The following is a 14,334-nucleotide window of genomic DNA, read 5'->3' on the forward strand; positions in this document are numbered from 1 at the left end:
GGCGGGCCACATAAAATCACATGGCGGGCCACATTTGGCCCGCGGGCCTTGAGTTTGACACATATGCCCTAAACCATGATGTTGAACAATCATTGTTTTCAGGTCATTTGAGAGTTGTTTTGAGACTCACCTGTGTATGGAGGTCAAGGGTCACTGAGGTTACCAAACCAATTTTGAGTTCCAATAATTAGTGCTAAAGGTATTAAAATCAATAAGATATAAGGGTGCCTAAATTTATGCACATGCCTAATTTTGTTTAAATAATTCTTGCACACTTTCTGTAAATAATATAAACTTTATCTAACTTCTCAAATATCACTGTGTTTGTCTCCTATAAGATACATTTAACTGGATTTTTTTTATCCCAAAAATCAATGATTTATAAAGGAAAATCATGAAAATGTACAGGGGTGCCCAAACTTTTTCATACCACTGTACATGTTTCATTTGTGAAGTTTTCCTCGTCAAGATGCAGTAAGTCTCTCATCATGACAATGTTTTAAAGTTATTACTTTTTAAAGTTCTCTGCCGTCTAAAATCTTAGCGAACGAGAGGTTACGAGAGCAAAGTCCATTATGACATAATAGTCTTCACTCCTCCTCCAGACAGCTATAATCACACCCGAGACCTCTGGGGATTGAACATTAGCAGTGGCACAATTATTGCTTGACAAATCTATAAAGTGTGATCACACACCTAAAGTGTCTCTTTATTTTCATGACTGTTGGCATTCTTAGGGGCAAAATATGGAAACCAAAATCCATATAACCCCTGAACGGAGGTCATTTTGCTACCTGCTGGCAGAGTTATGTCATTGCAACACATGATAATCGTCTATATCAGGGGTTTCAAACTCAATCACACGAAGTAACATCTTTTAGAATTTACTTCCTACTGAATTTACATTAAACAGGGAGTCTTATTGTGATATTGTATTTTTATTCCGGAAGGCTCTACAGTATCTCCAATCCTATTAAATTACCTTCACCTCACCTCTATTCCTATTGGAAGTCTCTGTAGAGTTGTAGATCATCTCAGATCCTTATCTTATCTTAAACACTGGCATCACTATAGGACAAGATACTGTATGAACAAGGACAAATCTACTTTAATTTTGAGATCTTAGCCGGCCTCATAAAATGACTTGGCAAGACAAATTCGGCCTCTGGGGCCTTGAGACACATGATATAGATAGATATGATGATATATGAAAATAAATGGTCTTTATATTTCAAGAGTCACAGGATTTTTGGTGAAAATGTGATCTTTTTTCATTACAAAATAGAGCAGCTTTCAGAAAATGATCAATCATTTTTCATTACATTTAAAAATTGAGTTTTCCATTTGTTACTTATTTCTCATTAGATCATTGAGTTTCATATTTGTAACTCAATATTAATTTTACACATTTTTGGACCGAGGTACAGAAACACACATCTGTCAAACCCTTGACATATTTACAGATTAGCAACAGTAATTAATTCACATTAAATAACCACTCCTATCAAACGTAATTCTATATTACAATTAAAGCAAAAATATGTCCTCTATGGTCTTAAGTGACAAGTTTGTTTCAACATATCGCCTCAATGATTTGCCGATTCTGATTTTTTTTTTCCATTACTTAGTGTGTGTTATCTTATTTCATTATTTCATTCTGTACTGACACCACAAAAGAAATATTGTGTTGTGTTTACAACACTGGCAATACAAGTTTCTGAGTCAACACATAGCTCCGCCCACTTCTCCCTCCAACTACATCGAAGAGTAAAATAATTGATCATTTCACAAAGAACGATTTCTTGAAAAAAACAGACTTGAAGTCGCATGAAAAAACAGCAGATTATTTTATTACATACAGAAACGAACAATAAAACAAACAGGTTCTGTGTCGAAGTCAGAGCCTGCTAAAGATCTGCCTCATGAAGTGCTCTCCAGGACACTGATGTATCATGACAAACTGCTTTGAAATCGTGGGGTGCGCATGTGTGTGTTTGTCGTTAAATAACCGAAATCCAGATGAAAGAAAAGACAGAAGAGAAAGTGCAGTTGTTGTTACGGGTCTGCCGGCTCAGAAGAAGAGCCCTCTCATCCTGCGCCCGATCCCCTGTCTGTCGTACAGAACGTTGAACTTGTTGATGAACTGGTTCATGCTGTTGCAGGACTTGGTGATGGTGCCTAAGTAGGCCATGAGGCCCACGTCGTTACATTGCTGCCGGGAACGATGAAGAGGAAGACGAGTAAGAAAACAAGCAACTAAATTAAATTCAATAAAGACGAGTGTTCACGTTAAAGAGTGTTAGAAGTGTGTGAAATGTATTTGTTTTAATTGTGCATTTGTTTGTTTGTATAATGCAAGAATATGTTTGCTTGTTTTGCCCTACAATTTCAAAATTTGTACTACGTATGTTTAGTCATTTACATTTATTAAGAAAGTGCGTTATATTTCTGTATTCCTAGTGTGTGCGTGTGTGTGTGTGAGAGAGAGTCAGAATTTGTGATAATCATGTCCGATGTATGTGCTTTATTCTGTTTTTACATTTGTAATTTCAGTATTGTAAGTGTGAGGAGCTGGATGTGCATTTGTACTTTATTGTGCATTTGTAAATATTGCTTGTGTGTATATGTAGTATATGTGCTACATATGTGCTTCACTGTGTCTGTTGTGTTTATTATACACGTCTAATCTATTAATCTTTTAACTCTACGACAATGTATACACATGTTTTATAATGTTGTTTTGAGTTTGTGAAAATTTCTGTAACTTATGTTCTAGTGAGCAAGTCAATGTGTACTTTTTATGTTTGTGAATGTATACGTTTGAATGAATACGTGCTTTTTTAACATCATCGATTAACCCAATTGTTCCAAAATGTTTTTTTTTGTTTTTTTACAGACACACAGTGAAGTAACAATGTATGAAAAAAAAAAGTAACTATGGTGTATTCAAAGACATGTTGATGACTGGGAACAAATCTTAGCTCATAATGCTTATTTTACAAGTAGACAGTTTGTCAAGGGACATGCTTTTGTCATGTAATTATCCGTTAGCCTTTGTTCCCTCCAAACTTCTCGCACCTCTTTGAACTATGGCTCAGTGTTGGAACAATTGGGTTGACCCATCATAAAATGACATTAAGTTGTATATACAAAGTTAAACAACAAGCGTAACTCCCATTAAAACCGACGTCATGCTGAGAAAAATGAACTCACATCGTAGAAATCTGTTTTGAACTTGATGGTGCTGAGAACGGGGAGTCTGTGGCACAGAGCATTGGCTTCTCGGAGGATCTCGTGGTTAAACGGCACCTCCCCTGTGGGGCAGGAACAGCCGGGGGAAGGAAAAATGAGTCACACTTGCTCCAACAAGGAAGGTGCGTTCAAGGGGGCCTCACAACCCCAAGAAACATCTCATTTAAAACACAGCTGTTTGTCATTTAACCGTCTGTTGGTCTGCTTACCTGCTTCCACCGCTTTCACATACTCTAGAATGATCCTCACTCGGCTGTGCAGCATCTTTATGGCGCTGTGCTGCGCGATGAGGTGTTCAGCCACTGATGCAACAAGAGCAAGAATTTAAGAGACGGAAGCGTTTACTTCTTTAGTCATGTGTTACAACTAACATCTCATGACCAATGGAGTCTTCTATTATACACGTATATCACCCAGATGGTAAAAAAACAGGGTATGGAAAGACATTTTAAAGAGAATTCTAACCCGCTCAAGTAGAAGAACTCACATTTCTCCGATCCTTAAAACTCTTCACTGGCTTCCAGTTTCTTTCAGGATCATCTTTAAAATTCTGGTTCTTACTTTCAGAACTATTCATGGTCAGACCTTCCATCAGTGATCTGATCCAGCCTTACACCCCAGCTCGGGCTCTGAGGTCTGTGGATCAGAATCTACTGATGGTTGACGATCTCCCTCTCTCTTTGCGCTTGATGGATCTACTGAGTCCTTTAAGATATATCTTAAGACGTTTCTATTTGTTCAGGCTTTTCCTTGATTTTCTGGAACTCCTGTTGTGTTATCAGTTTTATCTTGACCTTTAAAGTATATACTTTATTGAATATTGTTTTGATTGTTTCAGCGCTTTGTGACCCTGGTCTGGAAAAGCGCTATATAAATAAAAATTACTTACTTACTTACATAACTGTAAACATTAATTGGTTTTTCATTTGCTATTTCTGTTCATAATAGTTTATCTGCAAATAAGTGTTGTTATGCGACTGTAATATTTAATTGCATCTGCTTTCACAACGTTGACAACAACATATTAAAGTAAATATTCACCTGTTGAGTTTTCTCCGGTGCCGGTGGCCGTCATCCGGGCTACGTGGTCGACCCCAATCCTCTCAGCCTCCTCTGTGGCCAGAGTGTAAGTCAGCTCTGCGAACAACATCGTTGCCTAAAGTGAAGGAAGCAAGTTCGAGGTGATGTTTTCAGGCCCAATATAAAACGTCAAAACATGCCAGTACCTCGCCACTGATGATGTCGATGACAGATTCGAAAACAGTAACGGGAAGCTGCAGGAAACGAGACACTGCCGTTAGAAAGCCTGTTGGAAAGTCTCAATATGAAGGGAAACTACTCACATCAGTATGTTTGGTCATTGGGTTGAGTTTTAGAAAGAGTGGACTCTCGATGATCTCACAGACCTGACAGAAGGAAGAGGACATTATTTAATATCAAATGGGTTACAAATGAAAGAGATGGTACACAGATTGGAATTTATTTATTTACTTATAGGTTTAATTATGTTTAATCAAGTCCTTATTTCAGGGCTTGCTTGTTGTTTGTAATTTTATCACTAGTATTATATTTGTCGTAATTTCCATTCTTATTTCCTCCATAGCCATTATTTTATCTAAATTATTCTATACCTATTGTTGCATTTTATCCCTAAAAAAAAAACAAGAGGACATTTCCCCCCATTCTGGTGCCTCAAGACTCTTGCATGCAGACAGATATATTATTTGTGTAGTAGTTAGTCTTTTTTTTTTTCTATTTTTATAAGTAGCATACCTTCACCAGTTACAAACGGATATAAGAAAAACTAAAATAACAAATACAGGTTATAATATTATTGTGTTCATCCTGTGGTGAGGTATCATTACCAACAGTTTTTCATACATAGCTAATTTAAGCTTATTTGTAGTTATGGTTCATCAAATATTAGACCCGATAGGACCAGGGCTGCACAGCATACATTTATATGTGTAAAAGTGAGTAATCTTTGTATAATTTACAAGGATTTAATCTGTGGATTCATGGTTTATTATTTAAATTGTTGGTTTAAACTTGCTCTATGCTACCAGTGCAGCTCTAGTTCCCTGCAAAGAGCTTATGATATGTGATTATGTAGTAGTTAGTCTTAATCACTGCCATGTCTATTGATGCCGAGTTACTAGAAATACATCTTGTCAAGTGGGGTTAACAGGCAAACTGACTCTGTGGACACGGTCAATGCAACTGATGAGGCGACTTTATGAATGAGTCAACATTCAACTTAGTGATAAAACATGCATGTTTCACCAACCTGCTTGTGAATATGGATGTCTGACTGGTCAGGAGGACCTCCTGTGGTGTACCAGCCCAAAAACTCCATCTCTTTGAACACCTGTTTGACTGTAAAGAAAATAATGGCCGTGAAAACAATCCTTAAAAACTAATGTTGGAAATATTTTTGACGAATAACAATGACATTTTATATATATATACACTTTATTGAATATTGTTTTGATTGTTTAAGCGCTTTGTGACCCTGGTCTGGAAAAGCGCTATACAAATAAAAATGACTTACTTACTTACATTGTTACCAATTTTAGTTACACAATTAAATGTAATATACACAAATGTAGCGGAGGGTCAAATGAAAATTTCCTTAACAGGAGAATGAGTTTTGTACTCCATCAAGATAATCTCAAATTTAAGTGAGATGAAGGTATTATAATAATGACATCAAATATCTGCAAGGTCTTGAATTCATGCTATAATATGTCAGGAATACACCATATGGCATCAAGAAAAGTTAAAACAATATGGAGGAAGAAAAAAAGTGGTGATACACCATGATTATCATCATTACTATAACCATGTAAATCATCTTCCCAACACTTACACTGCTCCTCCTTGGTGTAGTAATACTCCTTGTCGATATGCACCTTGTCATCGACTGTGTGAGAAAGCAACTCGAACGAGTTCATCACTTCAATATTTCTTCCCTCCTGCTTTCCGATCAGAGCACCGATCACTGTGAACAGAAACAAGGGAAGACATGACACATTGCGGGACACGTATGAAAACCAAATAAATAAAAGAAAAAGTGGTGAGCGGACCTTGAATTGGTCGTCCTTCCTGTGAGCGAATACGTATCCAGTGGTCCGATATGTTAAGGATCACCAGAGGGTGCAAGGCCACTGAAACACTCCCAGTAACACCAGAGGCCATGACACTGGGGCTGGCTACAAAAGAGAAATAATAACATATCTGTTAAAATAGACTTTTTAATCTTACTTTCAAAATTGTTACCGATAGTACATACAGTCAAAACACGTGCTACAGAGATGTACAAATGTTTATCAATTATACTTGAAGGCTGAAATAAAGTATAGGAAATACAATTCTGGACTGTGTGTGTGATTCCTATGAGTCTAGTACCTTTACTGAAATCATTTTGTTATTAAAATAATAAACTTATTGAGTTTCAGGTCGTGTTTCCTAGAAGTTTTATTGCTAATAATATTAAATAGTATTAGAATTTAAATGACAGTTCTACATTTCATACCTGATTTAAGAATGCATCTGTTGAATTGTGATACCATTGTTTCAAAAGCAAATATTAATAAAAGAAAGCGACTAAAATATTAAAAGGTCAGAATTACCACTTGCAAATTAAATAGAACTAAATAACGATTACTTCGATAATATACAACGAACAGTTGACCTGACTTGTAATAATTATTGATCTTCATCTGAATTAAAGAGTGTTTCGTGAAACTAAGGAGACAAAATACATGTTTAAAATGGGGAAAAAACATGTTAAGAGCCATGAATTAGTGAGGATCACAGTGACAAGTGTATCCACAAATAAACAACAATTTCGAGGGCAAGTCAAAAGCAACGAATATTGAATAAACCGACAGACGGCGATCTACAAGTATGTTTCACTCCAAACAAGACACGGATCGTATTTTAATTCATAATGGACTTGCCTGCCCCGTCCACTTCCATTCCTCCACCATTGCTGGTCGCCATCTTCTCCGGTTAGTCGCGCATGCGTACAAGCATAATAACGTGGACGATCGTAACAAAGTGACAATGTATATATATTTTTATTTACATCTAAAATTTACTGATTCAAAAATGCATTCGACATGGACTACAATTTGTTGAAACAAAGAGAACCTATTTTAAACTCGCCTTCACTAGGCCCAATCTCGTCTATCTTTTGTTTCTGACGGACTTCCTGTCATTCCTGCCCCTGTGCTACAGCGAAACCAGTCCGTGTTAGAGCTTCGACGGTTTTGTTTACAAAATGGACGAATATATAACCTGTGACTTGGACTACTTTCCAGAAAACATATTGATAGACGTGTTATCGTATTTAAGTGTTCGTGAACTTGTCAGAGCAGGAAGGTACGAATACTTTTAATTGAACCACTTTACTAATCTTTAAAGAGTTGTCAGCCTTCTGGCTAAGCATGTTAATAGCGACTTATGGAATTTATTTTATGGACGCTTGTTTTCCTTTTGTCATTGTTTTAGAGTTTGTAAGAGGTGGAGGCGACTTGTCAAAGACCAAAGGTTGTGGAGAGTTGTGGATCTGAGGGCATGGAAAGGGGTATGAGTTCGTTTATGTCATATTCATGAAACGTGTTAGTCAACCTAGTACGTGTTTTCATCTTCGTGATATATCTCGCAATTGAATATTTCAGTATTTGATCAGGAATAGTTGGCATGTATAATGTAATCGATCTATATACAAAAAAACTGTCTGATGACAATTTAAAGTGTCAAGTTCCATGTATGCAGTTTACATGCAGATATGTAAAGATGTCTATATGTGCTCTAATAATTTGTTCTTTTGTCTCCCATTCTTTACAAAAATCTTCATTTCAGGTGACGTGTCGAATACTTTGGGTTCTTCTGCGCCAGTACCTGGGCTGTGGCCTCAGGTGTCTACGCTTACGTGGTTTGCTTCTCTCTGCCCGTGGAGGCACCTTCCTCTCAGAGTCCTGGCTAAAAGCTTTGTCCTCAAAGTGCCCCCGGCTGAGTAAGCTCTACCTCCTTCATGCAGACTTGAGGGGTCTTCCAAATTGCCGCTTCCTTCCACCTTCTTTGAAGGTCCTGGAGTTGCGTGGTTGTGAGCTGCCTCAAGGTTTTTTTAGCCAAAGCATAACTACTGCACCTGAAAGTGCAGAGGCAACTTCCAGTGTTGCACAAAAAAAATCTAAAGCAAAAGGGATGGGGAGCACTTCAGGAATTTCGATTGAGAGGTTAGTTCTTAACTATGTTCCATCATTTACTGATGAGCATTTGCTGAGCCTCACTACATGGGAGCAACTCGCTCGTTTAGAATTGCACGACACATTCCGTGTGACAGCTAACGCGCTCAGGAACTGTGCTGCTAAGGAGGGCACTAGTGGCGTAGAAGGGTTATTTCGGCTCAAGTTTTTGGAAATTTGCATAACAGGGAGGCCAGGCTACCAGATACAGATGGCTTCATTGGGGCTTGGTACAGGTTGGCTTGGACTTGAGGAGTTGAGTCTTGGTGGAAAAGAAGTAGGGCCTGGCTTACTCTGTGCCAGCCGATTGAAAGACTTGAAGAATCTGTGTCTTCGGGCTTGCACCCTCAGTGAGATGCAGATAGTACGAGGCTGCAGAATGCTGCGAGGGCTCCGTAGATTAGAGTTCCTTGACGTGACATTTCAGCCACGGCAGTGTCCACCAGCTGAAGAGGGAGAAGGTGGTGGTGGTGGTGGTGGTGGTGAAGGGGAAGATCAGGCAGTTGAGGAAGATGCCGACAGAGAGGCAAACAACGATGAAAGCAAAACTGACACCAATGATCCCATACCACGTCTACGTCGCTCATTGGCTGTCTTGCTTCCAGTCTGCTCTCTAGTATTTACCAACTGCTCAGTTCAGATGAACGCGGATTAAACAAACCACTGTTGCATAAATAGTGGCTTTCGTCAACAAAACATCTTTGAAGCAAAAGCCATTTCATGGAGTGATTTTGCCAACTTGAAATCTTCCCAATTACTTTTTTAATGGTGTCAATTCAGTTTAGGTATATTTTGCCATAGATTACACAGATGACAAACATTTTAAATAGGAATTGAATTAACCCAAGGTTATTGGATGCATACAGATGAATTGAAGTAACTAGATAGAAGCACGTGCTACTAGTTACTGTAGATGGAGGTAATATATGATTTCTTTGCTGCACCAGTTTGACAGTGAAAATACATAAGCCTTCATTTTTTACAAAACAAAATCAGTTTAATGCACTCATTTACGCTACTATTGATGAGTGCATGAAAAGTATTTCACTTTGTGTTGTTTAAATATAATCGTTTTAATTAAAAAAAAAACAAGACAAGTGAGCACAAAGGGGATATGATGCGTTATCGCTTCTGAACACACCTTTGATTTTTCTGTATCATCCCTTAAGCTTTTGATTAAAAAGCAACTGTAATTTAAAAAGCTTTATCTGCTAGCTAAATAAAATATGAAATACACATGAGAAGAACAATGGAAATTATTGGTGATATATAATTGCCACTGCTTTGCGTAAAGATTTTACCATAACAGCTTTCTTTTTACTTTTTTTGTACCAGATGTTTCCCTTGAGGCAGTTTAAATATTAATTTTCTCTCTTTTCTCACTCCAGTTCACTTTTAATTCACCTGAATTAAGAGTTAAATTGAATAATCTGGAGCATGTCTTCTATGTAATCCACTTAAAAGATAATAAATCGTTTTGAAACACTTTGGAGACCCTTTATTGCAGCAATGTTTTATAATCTCAAAGCAATGCCAATAAATGCACAATGAAAACATAAACTAAATTGTACATTTGTTCAACATTTGCTCGAAGAGTATAATGTGGTATCTTTTTTTTCCTTGAACTTTGAATAAACAGTGATTCAGAAAAGATGTTGTTCTTCTTTTAACCAATGCATTACACATGCTTGATTTATTTTAATGTGACTTATCTCGTTAAAATTGTAAACCAGTATACGATTGTGCCCATTAAATGCTTCATACATTTAAACTCAAGTCTTACTAGCCAGTAGCAACATCAACAAAAACGATGCTATTCACTTCCTGTGATTCAAACCGGCGAGAAGGCGGGTCCACGGATGTGAGACAGCAGCGTTAACCAATCACATGAATCCCATTGTATCATTTATTGGCCAATGGTAGTTGCGTTGGCATCACGTGATGAAGGAAGAGCAATTTGATTCGCCAAACGTACTTTTGAAAACGTTGGCGGCCAAAGACTTTCAAAGCGTACAGCGTAAAGCGAGGACTTCCTCAAGTGCGGAGAACAACAAGATGCAGGTAAACCATTCAAATACGTTTGTATTTCTAAATGAATAGTAATAGTTTACTTTTACTCGCGCAAGCCATTTTCTCCAAACTTCAGTCTAAATTCTCTAAAACTTCCGAGAGCCTGGTTAGCATCGCAAGCTAACTTGAAAGTGCGATGTAACAATACACAGAATGACTAATAATACGTTAATAGCTAAATGCTTATAGTTCGGACTTATAATCAACAATAATTTTGTGAGACACAATGTTTTTTAGTTCATGCATTTAATGTACAATATTTATATAATTGGTAAAGATGATGACATCAGATGCATTTATTTATCCCATTACAGAATAAGGAAAATTATGAGCCCAGGACCTTTCCACGACAGGTAAGATAAATACATTTTAAACTATAATTTAATGTATATATTAATATGTGATGGTCAGGGCAGCAACATGGTTCATTATATCAACCTTCCAAAAACTGTCATTTATCATAAAAAATGTTTTCTAATTGGGTGTTTAGTCATATGCTAGCATTTAGCTTACCTTTCTCTAATCCTTACTTTGTTTATATTGTACAAACATTTGATCCAGATAGTAGGTCTGTAAATTGCATTTAATGAATAACCGTATTGAATCTTTTGAAAAGCATCATCTTCTAGGTTAGTAGTCCCAGTGTTTCTTGATCTTGGGCAATGGTGCCTCCTTTTATTGTCATTATAATGCATGGGTTTCCCACATGTATGCTTGTACAACTGAATTTTATGACTATTATTAAAAGATGCGGTTTCTCATTCTCTTATTTGCAAGTGGAGTCAATTAATCTATTTCTTTTACCTCTTAATACAGTTTGCCGTCCCAACAACGGTGTCCGGTCCTCAGCGTGTTTTGGCGAAACCACGTGGAGATGCCAGCAAAAGTCTAGCAGGTGATTTTTACCGTCTTTACCTTAACCGTTAATTTATCCCAGAGCGAATCTTGCTTCATTTCTTTGTTTTTATGTTGCTTTAGGCCCTGTGAGAGGGTGTGTAGCGTCATCCTCCCTTCCGAGGTAAGACTTTGTAAAAAAAAAAAAAAAAAAAAAATGTGTTGCATGTTCATGATTATTTTATTGTAAAAGTCTAAAACTAACTTGAGTTCCTCATTAGGAAAGTAACAATTGGGGACTTTGACATTGGTCGACCACTTGGGAAGGGAAAGTTTGGTAATGTCTACTTGGCAAGGGTGAAGAAACTACATGCAATTGTAGCCCTGAAGGTGTTGTTCAAGTCCCAGATGGAAAAGGAAGGTGTGGAGCATCAGCTCAGGAGGGAGATTGAAATTCAATCCCATTTAAAGTGAGTCCAATTTAAATTAGTATTTGCAATTATTGTTCTATACTGAAATTAAGCTGTTGATTTGATTGGTCTTTGCCAGGCATCCCAACATCTTGCGCTTCTACAACTATTTCCATGACCGAAAGAGGGTTTTTCTGGTGCTGGAGTTTGCACCACGAGGTGAAATGTACAAGGAGCTACAGAAGGCTGGACGGTTTGATGACCAACGAACTGCTACAGTAAGAGACTGTACTTTGCTACTTCCTAATGTATGAGGTAAAGGTTAACATATTTTCAATCACAGTACATGGAGGAGATCTCGGATGCACTGTTGTACTGTCATGAGAAGAAAGTGATTCATCGGGACATAAAGCCAGAGAACCTGCTCCTGGGGTATCGTGGAGAACTTAAAATAGCTGACTTTGGTTGGTCAGTCCATGCGCCTTCTCTGAGGTACATCAAAAAATGTCCATAAATTTGAAGGAAGGTTAATTAAGATTTATATTTTTGTCTTTTTTTTGTTTTGTTACACAGGCGAAGGACAATGTGTGGAACTTTGGATTACCTCCCTCCTGAGATGATTGAAGGCCACACCCACAGTGAGAAGGTTGACCTGTGGTGTATTGGCATCTTGTGCTACGAGTGTTTGGTCGGCAACCCACCCTTTGAAACTAGCAATCACACGGAGACGTACAAAAGAATAACAAAGGTCAGTGTGCATCAATGCAGTTTAATACTCTCTGACTTTTCATACTGTGCTTTTTTTAAATGTATTTATTGTACTGTGGCTTTGAGCTGAATCTGTGCTTGACGGTATTTTTTTTTCTTTTTTTTTTCTCTATCTTAAATATATTGGCGTTTTTTACATTTTGACCTTCAGAGTAAGTTACGTTCTGATGATGTCACTGTTCAGTTCTTCCCCACTCATTTTTATTTCATCATATGTGCCTTCTCTTCAATAGTGTCTGAAAAGGGGATTTAGAAACACTCAACTAATGTGATGTTTGTCTTGTTTCTTTCTGTAGGTGGATTTAAAGTTTCCAAAAAATGTCTCTGATGGAGGAAAAGACTTGGTCTCCAAACTTCTTCGCCACAACCCCCTCTCTCGTCTGCCACTCCAGGACGTCATCGATCACCCATGGGTGAAGGCCAATTCCCGGCGAATCCTGCCCCCTTCATGCCCAAACATTTGAGTCCCGAGGATGGCCTGGTTGAGGACTTCCTCCACAAGACACTAGAGGACAATTATTATATTTTAACTCTTCACTGCCTCCACCAGCTTTCAGCCTTGTTTTATGTGGGGTCAAGTGGTTCGTGTTTTTTTTTTTTTTTAACGTATTGTCCACTGTTTGTCCTTTTCTATGTCCCGCATGAAGATTTTACCTCCAGTGATGCTATTAAGAGTTGACAAGTTATTTTGGGATGTCTGTATCTGGTGTTTATGACACCAAATTACTGCTGTTTTATGGCCTTGAGCCAAGCAATGTCCTTGACCAAGAGATCATTTGTAAGCGGGCTGACATTTGTTTTATTTCTTCATATTAAAATCCAAATAAACGCTTACAAAAAAGGCTCTGAACTAGGGTTTGTGGGTTAGTGCCCGAGCACGGGACTCTATTGTTTTGATGATTCAGAATACTTTTATTTAAATCTTTCCCTGTCATTTTGATCAATCTTTATAAGCATTGTAGGATTTTTTTTTTTTTTCTTTTCAAAATGGAACATGTATGAATATGTATATATGTCAACTAGATGCTTAAAGCCACTGCGCTACCAGATTAGACTTTTCTTTATCTAACATTTGTTGTATACGTTTAAATCAGTTATTTATTCAAGCCTTCTACAACATGACAACTCTTTCTGTGATCGACATGAACATATTAAACGTGATATAGGTTCTAAATTACGTTTAAATTGTCTCTAACAAGTGAACAGGGAGTTTTCAGTAGAGTGTTTGTCTGCTTAAACGGTGTCTATCGTTAATTAATATAACCGAAAAATTAAAACCGACTCCGTTGACAAAAATAGTGGCAGTAAGAGTTTTTAAACTCATTTGTCGGACGTTGACTTTATAGGGTAGCGTGGCCGAGCGGTCTAAGGCGCTGGATTAAGGCTCCAGTCTCTTCGGAGGCGTGGGTTCGAATCCCACCGCTGCCAGATATTTTTCTTTCCCAATGATTTAACCTAAATCTCAACATTCTCTCTTTTAATGTTATCTATGTGGATCAGGGAATATTTGAAAAGCTAGTTGCTAAACAATATTGCGTGGAAAATTGCGAATTATGCCGAATTTTACGGATCATATCTATTTATTTGTTCCATGATATAAACCTGATCAGATGCCCGGTTTTCGCTCTTCACATTGAGTTTAACGCGTATTTCATCTTTGAAATGTATAACAAACTAATTTAAATGCTCTTATTATGGCAGGCAAACCGCCATTATTCAACACTTCCAGGTCACTTGACATTTTT

General features: G+C 37.5%; 3 protein-coding genes and 1 non-coding gene across 5 annotated transcripts; 3 read left to right on the plus strand and 1 right to left on the minus strand.

The window, feature by feature from the left end:
- Nucleotides 1–1,828: 1,828 nt before the first annotated feature.
- On the minus strand, nucleotides 1,829–7,322 carry cops6 (COP9 signalosome subunit 6). 2 transcript variants are annotated; one of them, XM_087799498.1, is made up of 10 exons: nucleotides 7,215–7,322; nucleotides 6,339–6,464; nucleotides 6,122–6,253; nucleotides 5,540–5,628; nucleotides 4,596–4,658; nucleotides 4,479–4,526; nucleotides 4,294–4,408; nucleotides 3,462–3,554; nucleotides 3,214–3,314; nucleotides 1,829–2,212 (listed from the first exon to the last, which is right to left on the minus strand). In XM_087799498.1, exons 1-10 carry the CDS (start codon nucleotides 7,255–7,257, stop codon nucleotides 2,072–2,074), a joined length of 951 nt encoding a protein of 316 aa, XP_087655624.1. In that variant the 5' UTR covers nucleotides 7,258–7,322; the 3' UTR covers nucleotides 1,829–2,071. The 2 variants fall into 2 exon arrangements, with proteins under 2 accessions (XP_087655624.1, XP_087655621.1); XM_087799495.1 differs by having other exon boundaries at nucleotides 6,339–6,460; nucleotides 7,211–7,305.
- A 209-nt stretch (nucleotides 7,323–7,531) lies between these two features.
- Nucleotides 7,532–10,124, plus strand: fbxl12 (F-box and leucine rich repeat protein 12). Its single transcript, XM_087799541.1, has 3 exons — nucleotides 7,532–7,638; nucleotides 7,768–7,843; nucleotides 8,122–10,124. Exons 1-3 carry the CDS (start codon nucleotides 7,538–7,540, stop codon nucleotides 9,160–9,162), a joined length of 1,218 nt encoding a protein of 405 aa, XP_087655667.1. The 5' UTR covers nucleotides 7,532–7,537; the 3' UTR covers nucleotides 9,163–10,124.
- A 368-nt stretch (nucleotides 10,125–10,492) lies between these two features.
- On the plus strand, nucleotides 10,493–13,431 carry aurkb (aurora kinase B). The gene is made up of 9 exons (XM_087798554.1): nucleotides 10,493–10,568; nucleotides 10,892–10,930; nucleotides 11,394–11,472; nucleotides 11,556–11,595; nucleotides 11,693–11,881; nucleotides 11,961–12,099; nucleotides 12,165–12,313; nucleotides 12,395–12,569; nucleotides 12,886–13,431. Exons 1-9 carry the CDS (start codon nucleotides 10,563–10,565, stop codon nucleotides 13,051–13,053), a joined length of 984 nt encoding a protein of 327 aa, XP_087654680.1. The 5' UTR covers nucleotides 10,493–10,562; the 3' UTR covers nucleotides 13,054–13,431.
- A 504-nt stretch (nucleotides 13,432–13,935) lies between these two features.
- Nucleotides 13,936–14,017, plus strand: trnal-aag (transfer RNA leucine (anticodon AAG)). The gene has a single exon. It is a non-coding gene; the product is annotated as a tRNA-Leu (tRNA).
- The last annotated feature ends 317 nt before the right edge of the window (nucleotides 14,018–14,334 follow it).

Source organism: Callionymus lyra, chromosome 9, assembly GCF_982586985.1.
Source record: "Callionymus lyra chromosome 9, fCalLyr1.hap1.1, whole genome shotgun sequence".
In the NCBI taxonomy this organism is placed as follows: Eukaryota; Metazoa; Chordata; class Actinopteri; order Syngnathiformes; family Callionymidae; genus Callionymus; species Callionymus lyra.

Coding starts and splice junctions, on each gene's coding strand:
- cops6 (XM_087799498.1), bottom strand. CDS start 7,257: ATGGCGACCAGCAATGGTGGAGGAATGGAAGTGGACGGGGCAG. Junction 6,465..7,214: donor AATGGAAGTGGACGGGGCAG/GCAAGTCCATTA, acceptor TCTCTTTTGTAG/CCAGCCCCAGTGTCATGGCC. Junction 4,409..4,478: donor TCGACATCATCAGTGGCGAG/GTACTGGCATGT, acceptor CCTTCACTTTAG/GCAACGATGTTGTTCGCAGA.
- fbxl12 (XM_087799541.1), top strand. CDS start 7,538: ATGGACGAATATATAACCTGTGACTTGGACTACTTTCCAGAAAACATA. Junction 7,639..7,767: donor GAACTTGTCAGAGCAGGAAG/GTACGAATACTT, acceptor TCATTGTTTTAG/AGTTTGTAAGAGGTGGAGGC. Junction 7,844..8,121: donor ATCTGAGGGCATGGAAAGGG/GTATGAGTTCGT, acceptor TCTTCATTTCAG/GTGACGTGTCGAATACTTTG.
- aurkb (XM_087798554.1), top strand. Junction 11,596..11,692: donor GCGTCATCCTCCCTTCCGAG/GTAAGACTTTGT, acceptor GTTCCTCATTAG/GAAAGTAACAATTGGGGACT. Junction 12,314..12,394: donor GTCCATGCGCCTTCTCTGAG/GTACATCAAAAA, acceptor TTTGTTACACAG/GCGAAGGACAATGTGTGGAA.